The following is a 25625-nucleotide window of genomic DNA, read 5'->3' on the forward strand; positions in this document are numbered from 1 at the left end:
TGTCAGATATGATCAGATTTTAAAATCTATTAGCTTTGTTTTATTCTATGCTCCCTCCTGAAGCAAGCACTGATCCTAAAGATAAAGATAATTGTTATCTAAGACCAAAGTTTGTTTTCAGTTTGAGCAACTGGATTATCACTGAAGAAACATATTCCTTCTGTGTTAGAAACTAATGGAGAAGAGAAACAGGAGAGAGTCCTGAGCAAGCTTCTTGGGTTTGGTTTATAAGCGCCCCGGGAATGGAAATTCATGTGGGTTACTTCATCCAGAATGACCATAAATATGAAGTTGAGTCCAGCCTCACTGATAATTCAGAGCTAGAACTGACCACCCAATATATTATAACTTTCTGTACCGATTATGTAAGGCCTTTGAGATTTAACATTTTATATCACTAAGGCCAAAGGTATTTTGTCCTAAACCTTTCTCAGTGTGATTTTAATTTTGTAGAAATACCTACTATTTAAGACAGGATCTGTGCATGAAACTGAAGCCATCTCTCCCATCTCTTCCTTCCCGTAACAACAACAGCTTCAATCTAGCCTGAGTTTGCCAAGCTCCCTTGAAAACTCTAGACTAGACTGTTGACTCCCCACAAGTGGCCCAGTTCCCTCCAGTTCTGGCTGTGCCTGGTTCTAGGATGTTCCCCTTCACCTTACTAGTCTGTTCCAACTCCATACTTCTGATGTCCTAACTTGCCTTGACCTGTGATACTGCCTTGAACCTGAATTTTGACTGTTGTGTGCCCTGAGGCAGGGTTTACAAAATACCCATGAGCCATGAAGTACTTACTAGTCATCATACTTCTATTTTATCAGGACAATTTGTGCTAATTACTGATGTTTTTACACTTGTGTGTAAATTATCTTTTTTAAAAGTCAGCTTCATTGAGATATAATTCACATACTATAAAATTCGCCCATTTAAGTGTACAGTTCCGTGGGTTTTATAAAATACAGAGTTGTGCAATCATCGCTGCCATCTGGTTTCAGGATATTTTCACCACCCTCCACGAAAATCCCATATCCATTTGCAATCACTTTCCAGCCCTAAGCAGCCACTAATCTTTTTGTCTCTGTGGGTTTGTCTATTCTGGACATTTCATATAAGTGGAATCCTACAATACATGATCTTTCGTGTCTGGCTGCTTTCAAGTTTTGTCCATGTTTTAGCAGGTTTTTACTTCATTCCCTTTTTATGGTCAGAAAATATTTCATTGTATGGCTATAATATCTTTTGTTTATCCATTTGAATTATTTCCACTTCTTAATTACTATGAATAATTCTATGAACTTTCTTGTGCAAGTTTTTGTGTGGGTGTGTGTTTTTATTTCTCTTGGGTAGATATCTAGGTGAAACTGCTGAGTCATATGTAATAAGTAATGCCATGCTTAATATTTTGAGGACCTGCCAAATTGTTTTCCAAAGTGGCTGCACCATTTTACGTTCACACAAGAAATACATGAGGATTCTAACTTCTCCACCATCTTGAAACCACTTGTTTTTGTCGGTCTTTTTAATTTTACCTTACTAGTAAGTGTAAAGTGGTATGTCATTGTGGTTTTGATTTGCATTTCCCTGGTGACTAATGATACTGAGAATCTTTTCATGTGTTTACTGGCTATTTGCATATCTTCTATAGAGAAATGTTTATGCAAATCCTTTGCCCATTTTTAGAATTGGGCTGTCTTTTTATTGCTGAATTAGAAGAGACTTTTTCTGACCTAACTTTGTTAATATAGGAGGAGCCAACCATGCCCACAACCCAAAGTTACGTGGTGTTCTCTTGGGCAGAATCCCTTTAAGGTCTACCTTTCCCATAGGCTAACAACTTATCTATGGGAAACACCCACACATCCTTTGACCTAAGGAATTCTGAGTATAGGCCACTCCAAACTAGCTGCAGCCATTGTCTCTCAAAGACTTCCCCAGGTATATCTCAGACCTCAGTACACTATGCAACCCCAGTCCTAGGAACACGAGTCAATCTTTCTAAATAGTTGTTCAGTTAACCATGAGGCGGAAGCATCCTCCTTCTATCCCTCTTGGTGAGAGTGGGGAAACACAACATTCTGACTACTCTTGCTTAAGAAATACTGTTTCTCAACTTCAATCTTGTGATAATTTCCTGGAAGATGAGGGGCTAAAGGTTGCAGAAACTACTTTTGGAGCAACGATTTCTAGCAAACTGTTCCCGTAGCAACTTCTGATGGGTAATCTAGCACCACATCTTGGAACGTGGTCATGTTTGGTATCTATTGCCTGGGTGTCCCAGCTTAAATGGAAACAGAGAGTTTCATTTTAGTGCTCTATTAGACATCTTGAATGAATGGTTTTGCCTTAATGCAACATTAGCTCAATTAATCTCCACAACCACTCTGAAAGTGGGTGTTGTGATCTCCACTTTATGAATGAGGAAATTAAGGTTGGGAAATATTAAGGGACTTGCTCAAAGTGATATTTCTTCAGTTTCATCTCAGCAGTGTACAAATGGACAGTTAGATCTGCAATCCAAATGGCTCCAGATTTCATAGCCTGTGGGGCTAATAAAATCGTGGAGCTGACCCTGCATGGCATAGTCTCTGAAGGGACATGTATGTAAAGAGAACAGTCTAACTGCCAAAAATAACTAAAAGGGAATGCCATTATTTATTTCTGTTTTTTAAAGAATGTTAAGCCACAGACATAATTCCATTCTCTTCCCTTTGCTCCTCAATTCCCTTGCTCTCAGCAGCTTCCCTAGAATTTCTCACTTGTCTGCTCCCTGTCTCCCCAAAGTCACTAAATCAAACTGAATTCTCCCCACAATTATCACCCTTTAGTTCTCTCTTCCCTTTTCTTTATGTTCTTCATTATGTGATTTAACCTGGTCTCCCAAACTAAAGTTTTCTTTTCTGTCTAGTCTCTCATTATTTCACTAGTTCTTCAACCCGAGTCAGGGAACTTAACTGGCCATTTCAAAACTTCTCGGGATGCATGAAAGGAGGAGAATCTGATTGACAAAAGGCAAAATTCCTGTTAGCTAGGAAGGAGTGTTGGGGTGGGGAGAAGGCAAGATACATGTGAGCAAATCATATTAACATTTAGATCCAAAATTTACAGCTTCCAAATCCCCACCTGTCTAACTCAAGTACCTCAGCTCTACTTGTGTGTGCATACATTTGTGTGTGGTTAAATATACATGGCATAAAACTTACCATTTTACCCATTTTTAAGTATACAATTCAATGACATTAAGTACATTCACATTTTTATGTAATCATCACCATCATACATCTCTAGAACTTTTTCATCTTCCCAAATTAAAACTCCATACTCATTAAACAATAACTCCCCCATCTCCCCCTCCCCCTGCAAGCACTATTCTACATTCTGTCTCTGTGAGTTTGACTACTCATGTAAGTGGAATCATACAATATTTGTCCTTCTGTGATTGGCTTATTTCATTTGGCATGATGTCTTCAAGGTTCATCCAAGTTGTAGCTTGTGTTAGACCACGTATCCTTCCTTTCTAAGGCTGAATAATATTCCTCTGTACATATACATCACATTTTGTTTATCCATTCATCCACCGATGTACATTTGGGTTGTTTCCACTTTTTTTTGGCTATTGTGAATAAGCTGCTAGGATCATGGGTGTACAAATATCTGTTGGAGTCCCTGCTTTCACTTTTGAATATGTGCCCAGAAAGTTAGCTCTGCTTTTAAAACTTCTTTCCCTCCCAGTGTCCTGGAGGCTGGGCTGCCTGCTGGGATTTGAGTCATCCTTTTGGGGCAGCTGCTACTCACAGCATGTCACTGGGTCACTGCTGGGCATTCTCTTCTGGGTCACTGTTCTCTTGGCAGTTCTCAGTCTTTCTTGCAACCTACCCTGTTGGTCTCCAACCCCCAGCCCCGCCCCTCACCACTTTCTGAAAAAGATGGCCTCTATGCATGTCTAAATCCTAGTTGCAGATATGGTTATTCAAGGGGGCTCCTTGGGCCACCCTGGAAATCAATGGCTTCAGTTAGATGGGGTGGGGCAGGGAGAGATTTGTTGTGGGGGTTATCATTTAATCTCATCTATTTACCATATTCTAATTATAGAAGGCCCCTCCTCAAGGAAAGGGATTTTTGAGGCTTAAAGTCAAATATACAAAGAAAATCTACTGTGGAAAAAAATAATTTATTTTGTGAATAAATCATAGAAGTGCTTTCAATTGGAAATTGGAAAAAATATATATAGATCATTATATTAGTTTCGCTATTTTGCAAAACTATAGAAAATCAGCTTATCTTCAAAGCCACAGACAGAGTGAAATCTATTTCACTATTTGCTGATTGTCCCAATAGAGGCCTTCTGTCGGTATAGTCTTGGTTCTGCTGAACCATGGTTTATAAAGCACTGTAAAGAGTATAAGTGTACTGTTTGTACCCTTGGAGTTTTCAGGATCCAGCTCCTTTTTGTCAAGGAATTTTTAGACTTAATGTCTATCAAACTTTTAGTAAGTAGTGTTTCCATCCTAGGCAGTATTTAAAACGAAGAGAGGGTGAAAGAGGGAGTAAGAGGAAAAATTAATTACTTTGGTTTAAATTATTAAAAGAGAAAATTTCTTCTTTTATCTAGGGATAAGGCACATCTTATAGGGTGGTGGCAAGTTGAAAAGCCCAGTAACAATGGGTTTGGTCTCTGTTTCCTTTGGGTCTACCAGGGGCTTCAGGACAAAGTTCTGCAGAATGGTGGTGAGAAAGAGAATGGCTCCATGCGGGCCAGGCCCTCTACAGCGCAGGCCCGTTTCCCTGGAAGGAGGAAACATTTCCATTAGCTCACAGCAAATTCAAATACAATAGCTCATATTCAAATACTAGAGGCTCCTAAGAGCCATTGAAAACACCAACCTGAAAAGAGACTGACAGGGGATGGGAATAGCTCAGTGGTAGAGCTCGTGCTCAGCACACACAAGGTCCTGGGTTCAGTCCCCAAGACCACCGTTAAAAAAACAAAATACAAAGACAAAAAGAAAAGGGATCACTCAGAAACTGCTGGAGGACAATGAATTGGTATAGTTTTTCTAGAAGGATATTTGTCAATACATAACAAAATTCTCTAAATTTTCACTGTTTAATTCAGTAATTCTCTTTCTGGGGATTTATCTGTAGGAGTGAGATCCAATTATGAGCTGTGACTTGCATTTGTTATTTATGACACTAAAGACTTGGATGAAAATTAGACATATATCTATATTGGATTAGTTAAATAAATCCTTGTGCATCTATCATACAATGCAACCTAAACTTGTTTATATGGAATATTATTTAATACTACAGGCTGTCTTTTATCACAACACACTAAGTGAAAGCAGGTTATCAAATAGATTGCACAGAATGAACCAGATTTTATTTTGGAATATACATCTATTATGTATACATAGACAATTGTTTGAAGTATATATAGTAAAATATTAGCAGTGATTGTCTCTGTAGGGTGAAAATGCAAAATTTTTTCTTTCTCTTTTTTTTTTTTTGCTTTTCTGCATTTTCCATCTTTTATACTGAATACTTACTATCATTATAATTAGAAATGAAACATATTAACTGTTATTTTTGAAAATAAGAATCAAATGACTGAATAGGATAACAAAGAGAAAGAATGTGTACTGACCAACCCCAGTTGCCTTTATGAGCTCATGGGAAAAAGTAACTGGGAGCCAACAGTTCTTGCAAAAAGGCTCCCAATTTCAGAGGGGAAGAAAGGGTGAAGTGGCCAAGGTCTCTTTCATGGCCTCTGACTCTAAGAATAACAAAGTTAATAATGGTTAATAATTTTAAAAGAAATTGGAATGTTTTGTTTAGGAAAAGTCAACATCACAAAGGGGAAATCAACAGACTAGAGTTTGAGAGTTTGCAAAATCAGGTCGCTCTATCATCTGGTAATGTGTGATGTCTAAATTGAATTGATTTGCCTTGGTTTCTGTAAAAACTGGCATTATACTCAATCACCAAAGAACAAAATAGTCTCTGGAATACTCACCTGATCCCACTGGTATACAAACTTAAATGGCTCCATCCTGATATAGGGGTTTCTAACATTGATTTGATTGACTTTACTATCATCAGTGGATTACTTATGCCATATATTCAATGAAGCTAAAAGTTGTCCAAAATGTGCAAATGTATGGTTTAGAGGGGGTGTATCTGTATTTACCAATGGAAAAAGGCACTTTCCTGAAGCCGCCATTTTTATCCAAAAAGTGGTTTGGGTCAAACTTCTCTGGGTTGGGAAACTCCTTGCAATCGTACAAGACCGAAGACAGTAATGGCAATATAGTGGTGCCCTGGAACCAAGAAATGGAGAGTGGAGTGGCACATTATCATGCTTATCTTTGGTTCATTAAAAAGTCTGACATTCTTAACTATAGTGGATTAAATAGGACCAAGCTCTCTTAAGCTTGCCTGGCAAGGACTGTCTTATGTGATGGCTCTTTCACACTCCCTATCATATAATACCTTTTATCGAGTAATAAGATGATTCCCTGTGGAAAGAACAATGTTATGGTCAATGTGCAATAATCAATTGTTGAAAAAACTAAGGTGTGCAACCTATACTATCTAGATTCACGCTTTACTGGAATTGCTGCCTCCAATGGGGAAAGCTAACTTTTCACAGTTTTTTTCTTTCTGAATTCAGGTGTGAGGGGAAGAAAATGAGATATGGAACCTTGTAATCTACAGAATCTATTGGGTCAAACCCTACTTTCCTCACTCATAAAATGGGGTGCGGTGACAATAGGCTTTCCTCTTTGCCCCATAAGATTTTGTGAAGTATAAATGACAACATAATAATGATAACTGCCATTTACATGGGATACTTCATATTCACCTGACACTGTGCTTAGTTGTTTATAAACCTCATTTAATTCTCACTTCAGCCATATCCAGTATGCTTTCTGGGGGGGCTAACATTGTATAAATGCAGAAATTGAGATTCAAAGAGAAGAAATATAATTTGCTTGAGGTTATATTTTTAGCAAGTGGCATGGTTAGAATTTGACCCACGTTCTATCTGATCATAAAGCACCTCTGTTTAAGTGAAATCTTTCTTTTTCTATTTTTACTTCATTTTATATTTCCTGAAACATTATTTCACAATTATTGTAGTAGGTAATGCATGCATGCACATGGTATAAAATACCAAAAAAAAAAAAACCAAAAAAACATACAAACGAGTATAAAGTGAAAATGTCTCTTTCTTTTCCCCATACTCAAGTCTCCTAGTTTCCTTTTTAATGTAATAATCACTGTTACCAGTTACAATATATCCTTAAGAAGAAATCATATGGATTAAAAAAAAAGACAGACATATTTCCCACTTTTTCCAAACAGTAGCATTCTATAATGTTCTTTGGCTTGCTTAGTATTTTACTTCATATAAATAAAGGAACTTTAAAAGTCCTTTTTAAATGACTACTCAGCACAAGTATTTTCTGGTGTGAGACCACGCCTGTGTCGCTGATGACCTTTGCTTGTTGGTGGTACAGTATTTTTAATGTGATGCTAGATTTGAGTGCTAGTAGACTTTTGCATTGACATTTGTCGGTAAGATGGGGGCTCTTTCTATTTAGTAGTACTCTACAGGTTTGGCACCTTTTCTTCCTCCTCTATACTCTTGAATGGATTAAATGTAAAACCTAAGCCCTTAACAACTACAGAAGACTGACTGCATGCCCAAGGTGCACGTAAATGTTTTGATAAACGCTAAGTTTTCTGCAAATGTTGACTGTTATGGACAGCACTATCTCACAGGTTCTGAATATATGAGGTCCTGGGAAGAGAGCCAGGCTTGATTATCTTAGAGCTGCAGACACATTTTCCATCTCTTCCCTTTTTTAAAAATCCATCATGAAAAGCCAGATTTCAGTTCACATGAGATTCTCATTAATGCAAGTCACTTCTCCCTTAATACATTTTATATGAGAGTGGGAGGGGGCCTGAGAAACCCCAGGTCAGCTCCCCCTATTCCAGGAAGGCAGAGACAGGACCACAGAACTGAAAGAAAGGCCTGAGGCAGTGACAGATTTCAAACCCAGGCCAGGTGACTCTGACCCTGTGTTCGTTCCATGACTCTCAATTGCTTCTCTTCCTGAAACAGAACTGAGATGCCTCTCAGAGGCCCCACTGAGGTTCCCTGCTGCCCCTTCTATCCCAGCCAGCTTTTCCAGATTCCCAGACAACTCTAACCTTGGGGATGATGTATTGTCTGAACTTCGTGTCCTGGACCACGGTATGGGGTAAGTTAGAAGGAAGGAGGGTGATGTATCTTTGTATCTCATGCACCATGGCCTCTGTATAGGGCAGCTTCATCTTGTCCTTCATGGAGGGGCGTTGGTTGCGTCCAATCACACGATCAATTTCTTCATGAACTTTGGCTGCAGAGACATGAATCATGAATGCTACTGAAGAAATGTTCCCTTGAAGATCTGGAAATGACCTGAAAATGCTTACAATGTTTAATGGAAAGTGGCCTAGAAAAGGATCCGAAGGTCAAAGACATGCTGTTTGTTAAACAGCCCATGCTCTGTTCCTCATGGAAATTCTATTTTCTATTTTGCTGCAAAGACCAGAGAGTCTTCTGCAGGAAACATAAAAGCTAGGTCAGGCATGTCCTCAGCCTCCTGCATGAACTGGTTGTCCTCCTGTACAGGTGAGGAGATGACCTCCGTGGCAGGGATTAAGATTTATCCCATGATTCCTAGCAAAGCAGCTGTAGAGGAGAAATGTTTGATCTTCCCTCTGGTGGGAGCGTCTCCTTGGTCAGACTCATTCACTCTGCTACAAATTATGTGAGAATGGCGAAAACCATTATGTTGTACAATATAAACCCTAGCTTTCCAAGTCCTGTGCTCTGAGAATGTGCTTGAGAAAACCGAGCTACTACAATTTCATTTTTGAATTTTAAATTATATTGATGCAAAAACTCCACTTTGAGGAATCTTGTCTGTTTTCAAGATGGAAAAACAGGCCTACAAGTTGACATAACTTGTTTGAGGTCACACAGCCAGGTACTGGCAGGCCCAGGATAAGAATCCAGCAGGGGAAGCCACGCAGCCCTCATCTGAATAGGGCTTGCTCTCCAGCACTGCATCACATATAGAAGAGCTGGGATTCAGAAGCTGCTCTGTTTTTAAACCTAACTGAGAGACTTTTGAGTTCTTAAAGGTCTCTCTTACATATCAGCATCATTTGATATAATTCTGATCTACAAACACAAAGCCACATGGATGGCCCTTTCCATGATGCTCTCTAAGGCAGCCCAGACAAAGAGAAATCATCACTATCAGTGTCTTCCTGCTCTCATCAGTACCAGGAGCTCATCTTTTATTTGGCCACTAGGATATTTGCTGACTTGAACTTCCGGGTGTTTCATTAGGAGCAGGAACCTGTATCTCATGGTGCTTGCGGTTGTCTCTATTCCTGCTACAAACAGATTTGATCCACAGATTGTCAAATTCTCCAAGTGAAATTCAGACTTTGGGTTCTGTTTCTCCTGTAGATGGTAGAGTTAATGGGCCACATGAGTTAGAAAGAAGACAATGAAGGTGAGTATAGCTCAGTGGTAGAGCTCATGCTTAGTATGCTCAAGGTCCTGGGTTCAATCCCCAGTACCTCTATTTAAAAAAAAAAAAGGCGCTCATACAACTCAATAAGAAAAAAATAAACAACCCAATCCAAAAATGGGCAGAAGACCTAAACAAGCAACTCTCCAAGGAAGACATACAAATGATCAAAAAGCACATGAAAAAATGCTCAATATCACTAATTATCAGAGAAATGCAAATCAAAACTATAATGAGGTATCACCTCACACCAGACAGAATGGCCGTCATTCAAAAATCCAAAAATGACAAATGCTGGAGAGGCTGTGGAGAAAGGGGAACCCTCCTACACTGCTGGTGGGAATGCAGTTTGGTGCAGCCACTATGGAAAACAGTGTGGAGATTCCTCAAAAGACTAGGAATAGACTTACCATATGACCCAGGAATCCCACTCCTGGGCTTGTACCCAGAAGGAAATCTACTTCAGGATGACACCTGCACCCCAATGTTCATAGCAGCACTATTTACAATAGCCAAAACATGGAAACAGCCTAAATGTCCATCAACAGATGACTGGATAAAGAAGAAGTGGTATATTTATACAATGGAATACTACTCAGCCATAAAAACCAACAACATAATGCCATTTGCAGCAACATGGATGCTCCTAGAGAATGTCATTCTAAGTGAAGTAAGCCAGAAAGAGAAAGAAAAATACCATATGAGATCGCTCATATGTGGAATCTAAAAAACAAAAACAAACAAAAACAAAGCATAAATACAGGACAGAAATAGACTCATGGACAGAGAATACAGACTTGTGGTTACCGGGGGGGGGGTGGGTAGAGGGTGGGAAGGGATAGACTGGGATTTCAAAATTGTAGAATAGATAAACAAGATTACACTGTATAGCACAGGGAAATATACACAAAATGTTATGATAAATCACAGAGAAAAAAATGTGACAATGAGTGTGTATATGTCCATGAATGAGTGAAAAATTGTGCTGAACACTGGAATTTGACACAACACTGTAAAATGATTATGAATCAATAAAAAATGTAAAAAAAAAAAAGGCAATGACTTATCAGAACTCCACAATCACACCTCTTCACTAGCAATAGGCTTCATTTTGTGCACTGTAGTGTAGTGATAAAAAATAGGTCATGGAATCAAAACTTCCAGTTCAAATACCAAGTTAGTCAATGAACAGATCGATGTGTACCCTTGGCAAGCTACTTTACCTCTTTACTCAGTTTCATCATCTGTGAAATTGGGATAAAATTAGAACATACTTCATCAGGTTATTATAAAGATTAAAAGAGTTCATAGGTGGAAAGTCTTAGAACAACACTTCATATATACATCTTCTTTTATTATATTTAATGAAAAAAACCTAGATGATAAGCTGTATGTGAGCACAATGTAGAGAAATCACTGGTTTGTGACTGGTCTGCTTCCTTTACTTACAAGGACTCAGGCATTCCCAGCCCCAGCCGCTCACGTATGACACTCATCATTATTAATGGCATTTCTAACACAGCAACTGTACTTGTAGATAGAACATTTTGACCTATTTTTTTTGCATGGGATCCACAAAGTGGTTAGAAAATAAATTGATCCAGGGCTTAAAAATAGTGAGTGAGCTTTCTATTTTACCATGACTATATGAAAAATAATAGAGATTAAATCTTTATTGATGTATCTCCAACCCTTGGCATAATAGCTGTCACTAAGAATTTGTTGAATAAATGAATGTTTAATGTATAAAACTAGTTAATAAAAACCTTTGTTTTTTTTACTATGTTTAAATTGTTTTCATTGCTGATTTCTTTTTGGGGATGGGGTGGGCTTTTAATGCCACTGGTTTTTAAAAAGGCCTCAGGGCCTTTGCATACCTTGTTCCTCTGCTTGGTATATTTTTCTCTGTCATCTTTACACAGATAATCCTTACTCACCCTTCAGCTCTCGGCTTGATTGTTCACCTACGTATGAAGGGACATATCCAGTGGGCCTTGGTGTAGAAGTCCCTCCCTGACTCACATTAGACTAGCATTAGTGTTCCTGCCAAGTTCTCCCATGGCAACTTGTAACGCCTGCATTAGCACTGCATTGTTACTGCTTGTTTTGATGATCTCTGCACTAGACTGTAAGCTACATTAAGCCAAGGACTATATATGTATTAATCAGTTAATTTGTTTATTCAACAAATATTTACGTGCACCTATAATATTCTGGGCATTGTGCTAGTTCCTGGCAATACAAAGTGTGGGAAATCGACACTGCCTCAGCACTTTGGAGTATATATACAGTGTAGTGGTGAATACAGAGGTCAATTAAATAAATATTTTCTTAAACTATGACAAGTGCTACAAAAGAAAATTGCAGGGTATTATCTGATTCATCATCTCACTCCCTTTAAGCACCATGCTCACATCCCTAAGCACCATGACTGATACAGAGTTGGTGCTAAATAAAATTTTAAATGATTGGATTAAAAACCTGGCTATTTTTTTCCCTCTTTCCCAGACAAATGCCTAGTCCTCTGAGAGTCAACAACAACTTTTCCCATCAGAATGAAGACGATATTTTGATGCACATCTTTGGTAAATGGAATGAGCTTAAATGCCTCTACTGATTCCAGGGAAATTCCTGAGAATTAAGTAAAAGGCATGTCAACATGCCTTCCTTTGATATGTTTTCTAAGGAAATCAGTCTTTTCAAATCAGCCCTCATAGAGATTAAGAAGAATATACAAGTTATTATTAATTAAATGTTTGCTATAATTTGTACATTTACGATACAGTTGAGTGGTGTTTTTCTTTCATTTATACATATTTTGGGGAACTCTGGCATCAGTGAGGTTAATTTTATAGGACTCAAAGAATAATTTTCAGATTTAAGTTGTTACATGTGCTTATACATTTAAGTATCTTTTTTTACAATCTGTTTGTCACAGTCTTGATTGTTTTTCTACTGATGTGCTCATGGACACTCACGCTGGTATTTTAAATCAGTGACATTCTGAGGGTTGGTGGCTGTGTGATACTTTCTATTTAATATGTTTACTATTATTACCCATGGTTAAAGTATAATACATTTGCATTAGAATCCTTTCCCATCACCAATTTCAAATAACAACATTGTTTCTATGGGAAAACACAATCAGGTTTTTATAATGTATTGATCAATGACATGCTATCTGGGAAGCACTGTGGCAAAAATGGCTGACTATGTACATGTAAAGAACATGTAGAGAAGATGCATGTGTGTCTTACCCACCCCAAGATAAATACATGCTCAGGAACACGCATTTTCATACATGATGTAGCTCGTAGTAAATATGTAAAAAGAACATTTCATTAAATGCTAATGTCCAAGTGTGGGAAGTAAGCAGAAATACAAAGGAAAAAGAGGGCTCTGGACCATTCTAAAATTTACATTATTGTTAATAGTGAACCCCACTGCTAAAAGATAGCAAAAATATCAAGAGTTGCCTACGTGCTGTGATTATGCTTTCCTGCACTTCCATGGAATGATAAAATAGAGTATCAGGGAAAGATGTCACTTCCAGTACCTGCTCCATCTTGCTGAGGAAACAGTCAATGTAGTCTCGAGGGTTATTAGGATCCAGGGACTTTTGATGCTCCTTCACTTTTTCCAGAATAAAATACTGAATATCCTTAACCCTTTTAAAAAATGTTCTGTGCTTTCCAGGGAGATGCTTTATGAAGTTTGGCCATAGATTGTAAATCTAAAATGGAGAAAATACACCAGAAATTCAGTTTGTGAAGGGAGACTAAGGTTTCTGAGTGGCGTCTGACCAGGGAGAACGTCCTCCAGCTTCCAAGCAGAAGAGAAGGGAGGGTGTTCATCAGGTGCACAAGAGTGGCCCTTCCTTTCATCCTCCTCGTCCACCCTTGGCCAACTTCAGAGTCACAGAGGAGGAGAATGCATGTAGGGGTCTTAAAAGAAACCATGGCATCTGGGAACACTCTGTCTTCTTTTGTGGGAGTAAACCCATATAAGTGAACAGAGGGCAACTGTCCACAGATGCCGGAGGAAGAAACACTGCACTCATCCCCTCGGCATTAGACACACGAGGAGGGAAGGTGATGGTGCTCACGTTGGCGCTGTGCTCACTGGGGCAGGTCTGGGAGCTCACAGCCCTTTACCCTGCTCGCAGGCTCCCAGTGGACCCCTGAGATCAACCGCAAGGGCAGACGCAATCTTGGCCTTACCTGGCTCCAGAGAGAGTTTACTTGATTAAAGTTTTCATTTATCAGACCCATTAGGAAGAGTAGTGTCTTGTTCTTGTAGTGGAAACGCTCATTGAAGAGGATGGAGCAGATTATGTCGCAGGGAGCACAGGAGATGATGAAGGTAGGGTCAAAGGGCTGAGCTGGTGTGAGAAAAAACAACTCTCACACTGAGAAATTTCATCAACCTGCATCAGGGTTTCAAGAACAGGGCCTCCCTTCTGCTCAGATGGATACATAGTCTGTTTTCTCTAAGCTTCCCGAAATTAGAATGTAAGCCTCTTCTACCAATACTAATACTATATGCTCTATAGTATTATACCATGCTACTACTACTAATTATTATGTTATTCTATGAATGCTATAATAGTCATAAAAGCAACATGTAACTTTATGGAGAATTTGCTACATGCTGGATACTGTGTTAATATTTTACAAAGTATATTATTTAACCCTCATTCTGAGGTTTGATTTTTAGCCCCATTTTTCAGATGAGGAAACTGCCTCTTAGAGAAGTTAAGTAACTTGTCCAAATTTACATACCCAGTAAGTGCTGAAGTTGGGAAATGAATCCAAACGAAGGGATTTGAGAGTTTCCTAAGCAACAGTTTTGGGTCATTTTCTTCTCACCCTTTTTTCTTAGCCAACCCCCTAATTAACAGAGCTGATCATGGACCACTGAGTATTTCTCAAAGGAGGAGCTTCAGTTGGAGGCTGTGTGTGTAGCAAGTCCCCTTTGCCCCCAAAGGATGATCAGTGGAACTCACCCTCCATTTTCCTGAGCTCCTCCACCAGAAACTGGGCTTCCTCCTGGACCCTCTCCTCGAGACTTCTTTTCCCCATCCCAAAGTTCCTCAGGGTCATGAGGGAGAAGCGCCGCATTTGCTTCCACTTGTCTCCGTTACTGAAAACGATTCCTAGGAAAAGAAGCAAAGAGCAGGAAAGCATTTTGTATTATGGAGTCAGATTTCCCTAGAGTGGAGCTCATGTCTACCTTAAACTGTTCCCAGTGCCCCTTATCAGGGATCCAGAAACTGGAATTTTAAGAGTACAACATATTCTGTGGTTTGGGGGAGATATTTGTCACAAAGGAAATAAAACCCAAGCTCTGGTCAACAGGGGGCAGAGATGATGGAATCAGTCAGGGGATCATTGGCAGGTGGAGAACATTCCCAAGCATGGGAAAGGCCCTCTGATTTTGTTAAAGATGGTAAAGATGTTAAAGTTGTTAAAGATGGCGCATGTTCTTGCAAACCCCTTTCATGCGTGTCTGTTTTTACACTTCATCTCTCTCTAACTTTGTGGTTTAGTTCCATGTGTGATTTTTCTCTGTTAAGAGGATAAGCAACTTCAAAGCAGATCGATATGGAACTTATGTTTCTATTTTCTCTGTCTTATTCAGATTAAGCTAACGTCAGCCTAATCTGAAAAAGAAGAAACACAGGAGTAAAGGAATTCAGTATATTCTATACCAGTGCTTTTTCATGTCTTCCTCTGTACAAAATCAGTTACGTATCCTGAATTCCCCACTTCTCTTAACGCACCACCAGTTTCCTAGTGCCCCAAACCCAAATCTCAGGGCGTCTTCACATCCCTCTTGCCTTTCACCCTACATGTCTGCAATTGGGAAGCCCTGCTGATTCCACCTCCAAAATGTCTTTCTCATTGTCCTTTCTTGTCAATTCATCCTACACCACCACAAGGGGTTCTAATATTTTTACAGATTTGAAAAGTTACAGTCATCTACCACCCCTCTAAGATGCAGTTTCCAGGTTACTCAAAATCAAATACAGGGACAATTATGCTAGGGCTTAAAAAGCATTTGGTGGACTCAACAGCCTTGTTGTGACACCTTTAAACCCTCAAGCCTGTCCGCCATTCAGCTCTAACTCTGAGCTGATGGGCCGGTCACAGCTGTTCACTAAACTCACCTCCATTGTTTGCACCCGCATTTCGTTCATTCTCTTCCTTTTGCTCACCTCAGCTGTTCTGCTCCCACCCTATTTACTTCATTGAGTTTCTAGCTACCCTTTAAGAGCCATCTCAGAAACCTTCTCTTTGAGTCTTCCCCGTCATCTACTGGAGGTAATCTCTCTTTCCATTTAAGTGAATTGGTTTAATACGATTTGTCTTTCCTGTCTTGAATTATGGCAATTTGTTTACTGGTGTTAATTCCTATACCAGATGTTCTTTATTTTAGTGACTGGTGCATTTTATTTCCTGTGACACGTGATGATCTCTTACCTTGCACATAGAAGATATTCAATTTATAATAATTTAAATATTCATTTCACATCTACTGAATTAGCAAGCATTAAAAAATTATTTTACCTAAAGAAATCAAGCTTGTAGCAAATTTGGTGTGTTCATTTAGCCTCATTGCATATCACTACATACTTTGGGAATTAAACCAATATTTATAGCAAAAAACTATTCAAATTGTCTTTGACCCATTAGTTGCTCGCCTAAGAATTTACACAAAGAAATAATTCAACAAAAGGTAAAAATGTGTACACTGCAATGCCATCAACGCTAATTTAAGAAATTTGTAAACAATCTAAATGCTAATGATTGGGTAACTGCCAACTATACAATGATAGTAAATCAATATTAGGAAAAGTTAAGCAATTGTTAAAATTATGATCATGAAAACCATGGAAAAATATCAGAAACGTTCATATTTTAAAAGAAAAATCAGTATACAAATGCTTCTGTACACTCTAATTACAACGATGTAAAATATGTGTGCGTATGGACAACATCTGAGAGATAGTACATAAAGATAAAAATAAATATTAGTGTGTTGAGACAGTATGGTTAGTGGCTCTGGCCTCTAAAGCTAGGCAAACTGAATTCAAATCTCTGCTTCAAAACTTTCTAATTTGGGCAAGTTATTTAACTTCTATTCCCTCAGCTTTTCATCTGTTAAATGGAAATAAAAAATTTCTTCCTCATGGGGCCACTGTGTTGACTGAACGTGGTAATGCATGTGAAACCCCTAGCACAGTATCTGGCGCATAAGTATTTAATAAATATTAGCTCTTATATAATTACGGCTATTACAACACTACTTCAATTTAATAATAATCCAATTACTATACCATCTAACATTTATGATAATTATCAATAATAACATTATTATTATTGGTTTTAGGAATATTTTTATCTCTCCAAATTTTTAAATGGTATTTTTATGTCACCTTTAAATCAAAAGGTAATTATAAATTTGATTAAATTATTTAAAATTAATTAGACATTTAAATATTGCTTTTTTTTGCTCGTTATTCTTCCACTTAATAAATCTGCACTGCTCTCCTGCCAACTAAAGAATCCTCTACAAGGATTAGTCATTAGTCACTGCAGTCATCGACTTTCAAAACTAAGGAAGGTCAGGGTGGAGGATCAGGAGTGAGGTACACTGTGCTCTACGAAAACTGACAGAACAGGTCTTCAGATATAGTTAGGTATTTTGAGAACATTTTATGAACCCAATTTCCTGCATCTTCTCATACTTAGAAAAGCACTAAAGCCATTAAAGGAGACATCTGTTCCTCATGACTAGCAGCACCCTTCCACTAAGATGGAACTTGATTGCATGTACTCCCTTCACCGAATTGTATGTGTACTGACCTCCCGCACTACCTCTTCAGAGCAGTTCCTCAGTGGTATCTGAGAGGGGTCTCATGGGCTATAGTCCTCAGTAAGTCCCCAAATAAAACTGAACTCACAGCTCTCACATTGTGCATTTTTTGTTTAGTTGACGCTGCTGTATGCCAGATTCGAAAAATACGACTGTAAACATTCTTGTTTATAATTTCTTTCCACATCTTGCATTATCTCTCAAGATAGATTTCTAAAGGGGAATTACCCTTCATTGTGAATGCCTCTTTAGAGAAGTTTGGTTGTTAAGGGATAAGAAACCTGGGACAAACTAAAGGGAGTTGTGAGGAGAGTGCTGAGGAAAATGTGCATGTGAGTGAGTTTATCACTCTCAGTGCAAACAAGAAAAGAGAAGCCTCTTGAAATATTTAAAACAGAGGAAGTTTAACCCAGGGAATTAGTTTTAAGATATGAAAACACTGAGAAGCCAAACCAGGGACAGGGAGACAACTGGTAATTATCAACAATGGAAAGTTGCTACCATCTCCCCATGGAAGGGACAAGGGGAGGAGCTGGTGTGACCAGAGCTCAAGGGTTGGGGTTACCTGGCCAGAGCTGAAACCAAGTGGCCCAATTCTAAAGGAGCTGGAGCCACAGGGGACACGTAGCTCATGGAAGAGATGCCATTTGAGGCACAGAGAGACGGGGATCTCTGGCTCTCCCACTTTCCAGTCTCTAACCAGTGCCTGTCTTCGATTGATTCCAGCCAGAGCCAGCGGTTGAATTTCAGCCTGTGGCCTCTCTAACATTGTGAACCAGGACCAATAAGGGAAAAGAGAGGACTGGTTCTCAGGACAAGCAGAGAAAGGTGGATAATCTGGGATGAAGAAGGCATTATCAAAAAAGTAAGATTCTTGGGAAGGTGAGATAGTATAGGATTTAGGGCACACATGGAAATTGTCCCTGTTAAGAAAAGGGATACTTTTTCAATTGTAACAGGAGGGGGGAAAAAAGGAGAATATGAGTGTAGAGGCAGATAGACCTATAGATAAAATGTTAAGAAACTGAGAGTTCTTTCTGATACTTCTGTTGTTACAATGAGTGTTCTGATACAATGGTTCTGAGCATAGATATGCATAGTGGGGGTGTTACTAGGAGGAAAGAAGAGTCTCTGAGACTGGAAAAGGGAGCCAAACAGAGGAATACGTGGTATTAAAATTCTAATTGAGGTTTAAAGGTATTAATTTAAAGGGAAGCCAGTGTAATCCCTGGAGAATTTTTCTAGCAGCACTTATCTTCTGGGCACAAGCACAGAGAAGATGGTTGAATTCTTCCAGAGTTGGAATCCATGCTAGGCAAATGTGATGGCAGGAGAGCGTGCCAGTATATTTCCTAGGGACTGATGACAGTAAATGAGCTATGTGAAGTCTGCTTTGATTCACTGATGTTGACAATTAAAAGTTTAAGTTCAGAGCTTTTGACAGTATTCCCAGGAAAACCTGTATCTTCTATTGCCCTGTCCCCAAATTAAAGTGTTTTGGGGGAGTCCAAATCTGGGAATATACACATGTATGCACATGAATCTTACACAGACTAGTCAGTTTCTTCTGAGGAGAGTTCAGCTTTGGTCCAGTGTTGTCTATGACTCAGTGCAGAATCCTCTCTGATTCTAGCTTCTATTGCAGGACCATTTGGCTCCCACTTAAACCTATATTCTTCAAGTTTTCCCTTATCAGTACAAAGGTGATACTTTTTTCTCTCACCTGCTCACTGTGGGCAGATTGTGTTTTCCAGTGAGAACTACAACAGTATCTCTCAACCCTCATGTTCTTCTGCAGTGTGACCACCACCACTTTCCCATTAAGAAGGGAAGCCTAATTCCTCTCCATTTGGATCTGAGTTGGCTTTTGGGAATTACCTGCAATGAATAAAATATGGTCCTATGTTCCGAGATTTGGTCTAAAGAAGCTTTGCAGTTTGGAATGCTCACTCTCCAGATGTTCCCCCTCAGGACACCCCTTCCTGGATTCCTGGCACTGGTGAGAAGCCCAAGTCATGTGGACAGGCCACTCGGGGATGCTCTGTTGACAGTCCTAGCTGAGTGCAGCCTTTGGGTCATCCTTGCCCAGAAGCCACACTTGGAAATGAAGAAGACTCCAGATGATTCTAGCCCTCTACTATTTGAATCACCCTTAGCTGCTCTGTTTGGAAAAAAACGGATGTCTTCAGAGGCCCCAGGCCTTGCGGATCAGGAAAAGCCACTTCACTTCCACTGTGCCCTGTTCAAATTCCTGATCACAGAATCCATTAGTATAAAAAGAAAAAAAAAGTTGTTGTTTTATATCCCTGAGTCTGGGAGGTTTGTTACACAACAGGAGATAACTGGAATGCTTTCTTATTTTTCTCACTTTGTTCAGAATCTATACCTATTATGTAAATATATTTTTTAAAAATATACTTCTTTCTCTTTAGCACACCTACATTCCTATAGGCTTGGAGTATTTCAAAGAAGTGATGCCCTCCCCACACCCACTGTGTTTGGGTGAGCTTGTGTGTGAGTAAATAATTACGTAGTGCATTTGTTTCTACTTATGTAAACTAGATTCCTCAAAAAGTCACTGCAGTTTCTAGTCCACAGATACACTAGATTATTTTCCAAAAATGTTATAGCATCTGCACTCCTCCAGGTAAGGGATGAGTGGCTGTTTCTCCATACCTTGAAGAACACTAAGTAATTTTAATTTTTTGCACTTTAGCGAGTGAACAATGGCACCTAATACTGGTGTGTGGATCAAATGAATAACATAAAGGTTTGAGCTATTACAATCTGTCAGAGATAAATGTTTAAAGATTAAGAAACTAGGCAAAATATTGAGTTCATAGTTAACAGAAAATCTTTCAACAACTTAATTAGTTAAGACACAAACTGCAGGAATCTGCAGCACTATATTACAGTGTTCAAAGATCACTAGATCAGAAAGCCATCTAATATTTTAGCAGATACCTCACTTAGGAAGGTGTTATGGGTTGAATTGTTTCCCCTCAAAATATGCTGATGCCCTTGCCCCTAGTATCTGTGAATGTGACCTAACTTGGAAACGGGGTCTTTGCAGAGTTAAAATGAGATCATTAGGGTGGGCTCAACCCAATGTGACTGTATGCTTCTTAAAAGGGGAAATTTGGACACAGAGACATACACACACAGAGAACGCCATGTGAACATGAACGCAGGGATTGGGGTGATACATCTACAAGGCAAGCACAACGAAGTTTGCCAGCAAACCACCAGAACCTACAAGAACGGCATGAAACACATTTTCCCTCATGGCTCTTAGAAGGAACCAACCTCACTGACATCTTGATCTCAGGCTTCTGACCTCCAAAACTGTGAGACAATAGAGTTCTGTTGTTCTAAGGTTTGTATCCAGTTTTTGGTACTTTGTTATGGCAGCCATAGGAAATTAATGAAGAAGGAAAACTAAAATATCAGGGAATGGTTCTTCTCTTTTTGGGGGGGGGGGTGAGAGTGGGCAGGGAAGTAGTTAGGCTTGTTTATTTATTTAATTTTAAAAAATGGAGTTACTGAGGATTGAACCCAGTACAATGCATGCTAAGCATGCACTCCACCACTGAGCTATACCCTCCACCCTCTTCTCTTTGTTATTTTCCAGGATAGAAAGTTTTAGGAAAGGAAGAGTTGAATTCTCTCTTCTCATTATAGGCAAGTAAGAAACAGTAGCAAGAATTTTATAGGAAATTTGTAAACCAGTTGTCTCAGAGTTGTGAAAACTGCAATGTTTTGAGCAATAATTTTTTCCCTTCTTGAGCTCAACTCAGCTCAGCAGCCTCCTATTCCAGTTAAAAATTAATATAAAACTCACACACACCAAAGTAATCAACTTGTTTAGAAAAAAGGGAACAAGTAGAGGAAAGGTTTGGTTGCTTCTTCAGGTGAGCAAATTCATCCCGATCTTATATAAGAGAGCTAAATAATTGCTTCTCTTTGATCACTTAGTATACTGCATAATATTTAATTGCTCATAAATATGTTTTGAAAAGAATTAAGTTTCTATTTCTCTGGAACTTGCAATTTTACAATTTTAATGGTTTGGAGAAGACTTTCAGGCTGTTCTAGGAGTTTTTCTTTTATTGTGTAATAATTGAAACATAAAGAAATATATGTAACACATATCTAAGTTTTGAAACGTAATATAAAATGAATTGTCTGTGAGCCCATTATCCTACTGAAGAACTAGAGCCCAACTAATGAAGCTCCAGTTAACAGCTCTGGACGCCAAAGCTCTGGTGAATTTTCTGGTTGGTGAATACACCAATGCATCAAATGGGTAATGTATTCTGATTCCTAGGAAGAGAATACAGAAGCTCTGCATGTGGGGCCCTCCCAAACCTTGTCCTGTGTGTCTCTCCATTTGTAAGATTGTAATTCTAAGTATGGCATCTTCCTGAGTTCTGTGAGTTGTTCCAGCAAATTGTACCTGAGGTGATCATGGGAACCCTAAATTTTTAGCCAGTTGGTCAGAAGTATGGGTAGCCTGGAGACCCCTGAACTTGTGGCTAGCATCTGAAGTGAGAGTAGTTTTTTGGGGAATGACGCCCTCAATCTACGTTGTCTGCACTACTTGTAGGTAGTTAGAACTGCAGTGCGGTATTGCAGCATCTCATTTGTTGCTTGGTGCAGACCAGACACTCATAAAGTTAGTTAATCAGACTTTTTTTTTGCTGAAGAGAAGTAACCTGTATTTTGATTTGAAACATACCATATCCTTTCAAGATATTGTCAACAATTGGTATAGTTCCTCTGCCAAGGAATTTGTCACCTTGATCAATCAGAGCTTCCTTCACTGCCTCGTATCCATGTAAGACCACGGTGAGCTGAGGTCCAATGTGCAGAGTATAAACAGGGCCATACTGTTTAGCCAACTAGAACGAGATGCAAGGGGTTGTGTGAGTGCTATTGTGAAATCTCTCCACTGGAGGCTTTGGTGGAAATTAGTAATTCACATGTAGCTTAGACTTTGCCCTATTAATTTCATTTTAGGAATTTAACCCTGGGGTACAGTCATGGGTTCATTCTTTCCTTCCTTTATATGTGCAACCATTGAGCAAATATTTACTAAGCAACTATACTGTGTCAGACACTGTGCACAGCCCAGGAACTTAGAGTCTAGTGGAAGTAACAGGCAGTAAATTGCCAAACTACATTTGCAATACAAACTGCAATACAAATTTCATAACTCTATGAAAGTGATAAAGAACGTACTGTTAGATGATCATGGGGAAACTTAAGAAAATAGAGAGGTGAGGAATCTATGAGGAGGTAACACTTAACTAAAGGTGAGAAGGAAGCCACCAGGGTAAGGGCTTGGAGGAGAGCTTATGAAGCAGGTATTAAAAATGATGAAATCTATACATTTATGATAGCATTGTGTCAAGGGGAAAAGTAATGTACTATAACAGCTGGCAGCTGGGGTTGGTTTTCAAACTTATTTTACATCCACACAATTGAATTCAAACAGCCATTTGAAATTACTTATATGAAGATCTATAATGGTATGGAAACATGTTCAAGTTCTTAATTGTTGAAAAATAAAATTACATTTAATAGTCGATTTGTAAAAAAAGCCATTTGTATATTATAATCCTCCATTTTTTGGTTTATGATGATTATTTCTAAGAGGCAAAACTTCTGGACTTTTCACCTAATTTTTTTTTTCTTTCTGCCTCCTTTTTTTCTTTTTTCAACTTACCCTTAAATGATGGAAAATTTTGTCCCTTTGTACCCCTTTTCTCTGTCCCAGGAAAGTGAAACTTTACTTCCTTTGTTTCTCTGAATGAGAGTATCTCTGTATTTTGGGGTTCAAAATGCCAGGCCCTTCTCACCCAGCCTCACACTCAGCTGAAGACTTTGCTATTTCACAGAGATAGTGGAAAAAACCAGAAGAGAATTTCCATATGCTTCCACCATAGCATCTACCTGTTTACCTGCATCTGTGCCCATGTACATAGTTTTCTGTTAATATAAATGACTCTCCATGCTCCTAAAAAAGGCCCAACTCTCCAACTTGTGCACTGGATTCTATTTCCTTCCAATTACTACAGCATGACTTACCTCTTTGCAGCAAAATTGAGCACCGTCACCCCATTTCCCCCTCGTCTGTCCCTGGCAACCACCATGCTACTCTCTACTTCTGTAAGTCTGACTATTTTAGATTCCACATAGAAATGAGATCATACAGTATTTGTCCTGTGTCTGGCTTAAATCACTTAGGATAATATCCACCAGCTTTATCCATGTTGTTGTAAATGACAGGATTTCTTTCTTTTTTAAGGAAAAATAATATTCCAGTACGTGTGTGTGTATCACAGTTTCTTTATCTATTCATCCATCTGTGGACATTTAGGTTGTTCTGGAGAATATATGCTTGCACAATGAACTCATGGAGGTATCTTTTCCCCAAAGAATATATCCAAAGGAGCGAATATCAGTTAGGGTAGCAGAGCTGGGCTGTGTCAGAACAAGATGTGGGAATCACTCTTTAGGAGGAGGACCATAAAGCATCCCACAGAGTATTTAGTATAAAATAGAAATAATAATAATATAAGAGGAAATTTATTACACTTTCACATTTGCTAGGCTTGCCTTTTGCTAAGTGTTATATGCAAGAGGGGCTTGGAAGCCTTTCAATTAAAATATATTCTGACCCCAGAATTTCCCCACTCACTATAATTCAACCTATATCTCAGGTCAGGTCAGCACAACTCACTACCTGCTCAAACGTGATCCAATCCAGGAAAAAAAAAAAGGCTATCTATCTTGTAAAACAGAAATAGACATACAGTGATGAGTAAAACTAAGAAATCTTGAAGATGATCTGAAGAGCCTGAAGATGACCCCCTTGCCTGGAGATGATCAGCCCCTAATGAAACCCTCTTACCTTGGAGAGAGATGCAGGGACGTCTTTGATATTTAGTTGCATCAGATTCCCAATGATGGGAAGGGGAGCTGGACCGGGGGGGAGCTTTCCCCTTTTGTGACTTTTCTTCCACACAAAAAGGAAACCCAGGAAAGCGACACAAATCATAAGAGCAAGAGTAATGATTTCCAGCAGCTCCATCTTAGCTTCTTGAGATCAGTAACTGTCAGGATGCCTGTTGGCAAAGTTTTATACATATGCAGGTTGTGACCTGCCAGCCAAAGGCTGTTCTGAGCTCTTGGAATTGGGAAAAAAAACACTTGGAAATTGTTTTGGCTCTGTTTACCTTCCTGAAGCTTGAGATTAGGAAGGATTCACATCTTTCCCACCTCTCACTCAAAAAATCTGCAACTTTTGATTTTTTAAGCCTCTGCATTACATGTACTTTTTCTTTCAGTACTAATGTTTCATTAAATATAAAGCTGCATTTTATTTTTCATAACTTTCTGAAACTGTTTAAATAACTGAATTCACAAATTTGGGGAAAAAAATTCATACATCCTAAGATCTGATTTGGAAAAATAACAGCTTTCAGGGTAGTCCTCCTCAAACATCATTTTTATCCTATCTCCCTCATCAGCTAAAAGTCTATGGTGCCCATCAACAGATTAGTGGAGAAATAAAATGTAGTATATACATATAGTAGAATATTAGTCACCTTTAAAAAAGAATGAAGTTCTAGTATTTGCTACAACATGAATGAACCTTGAAAACTATGTTAAGTGAAATAAGCATGATGTAAAAGTACAGATGTTGTTTGGTTTCACTCATACGAGGGACATAGAGTAATCAAATACAGAGACATGGAAAGTAGAACAAAGGTTACCAGGAGCTGGAAGGGGGAGAGAAAAGGGAGTTAATGTTTTAATGGGTACAGAGTTTCTGTTTTGGATGTTGAAAGATTTCTAGATTCATCTAGATCTGTCCGGGATCCATCTCCTAAAGCAAAGGAAATAAAAGCAAAAATAAAGAAACGGGACCTAATTAAATGTAAAAGCTTTGCATAGCAAAGGAACTCATCAACAAATTGAAATGACAACCCACTGAATGAGAGAAAATATTTGCAAATGATACAACTCACAAGGGACTACTATCCAACATATACAAACAGCTCAAACAACTCAACATGAAAAAAAAAACCTGATTGAAAAATGGGCAAAACTGATACACATTTTTCTTTTCTTTTTTTTTTTACA

At 38.8% G+C, this 25625-nt stretch overlaps 1 protein-coding gene across 1 annotated transcript; it reads right to left on the reverse strand.

Annotated features, from left to right (window-relative positions):
* Positions 1–4214: 4214 nt before the first annotated feature.
* On the reverse strand, positions 4215–24570 carry LOC102534924 (cytochrome P450 2C23-like). The gene is given in 11 exon segments (XM_072971755.1): positions 4215–4741; positions 4744–4782; positions 6188–6317; positions 8221–8408; position 8862; positions 9386–9526; positions 13153–13329; positions 13817–13977; positions 14602–14751; positions 22213–22375; positions 24391–24570. Coding segments are annotated over 11 exon segments (1500 nt in total). The 3' UTR covers positions 4215–4571.
* Between the last annotated feature and the right edge of the window lie 1055 nt (positions 24571–25625).

The sequence above is a fragment of the Vicugna pacos genome, chromosome 11 (genome assembly GCF_048564905.1).
Source record: "Vicugna pacos chromosome 11, VicPac4, whole genome shotgun sequence".
NCBI lineage: Eukaryota > Metazoa > Chordata > Mammalia > Artiodactyla > Camelidae > Vicugna > Vicugna pacos.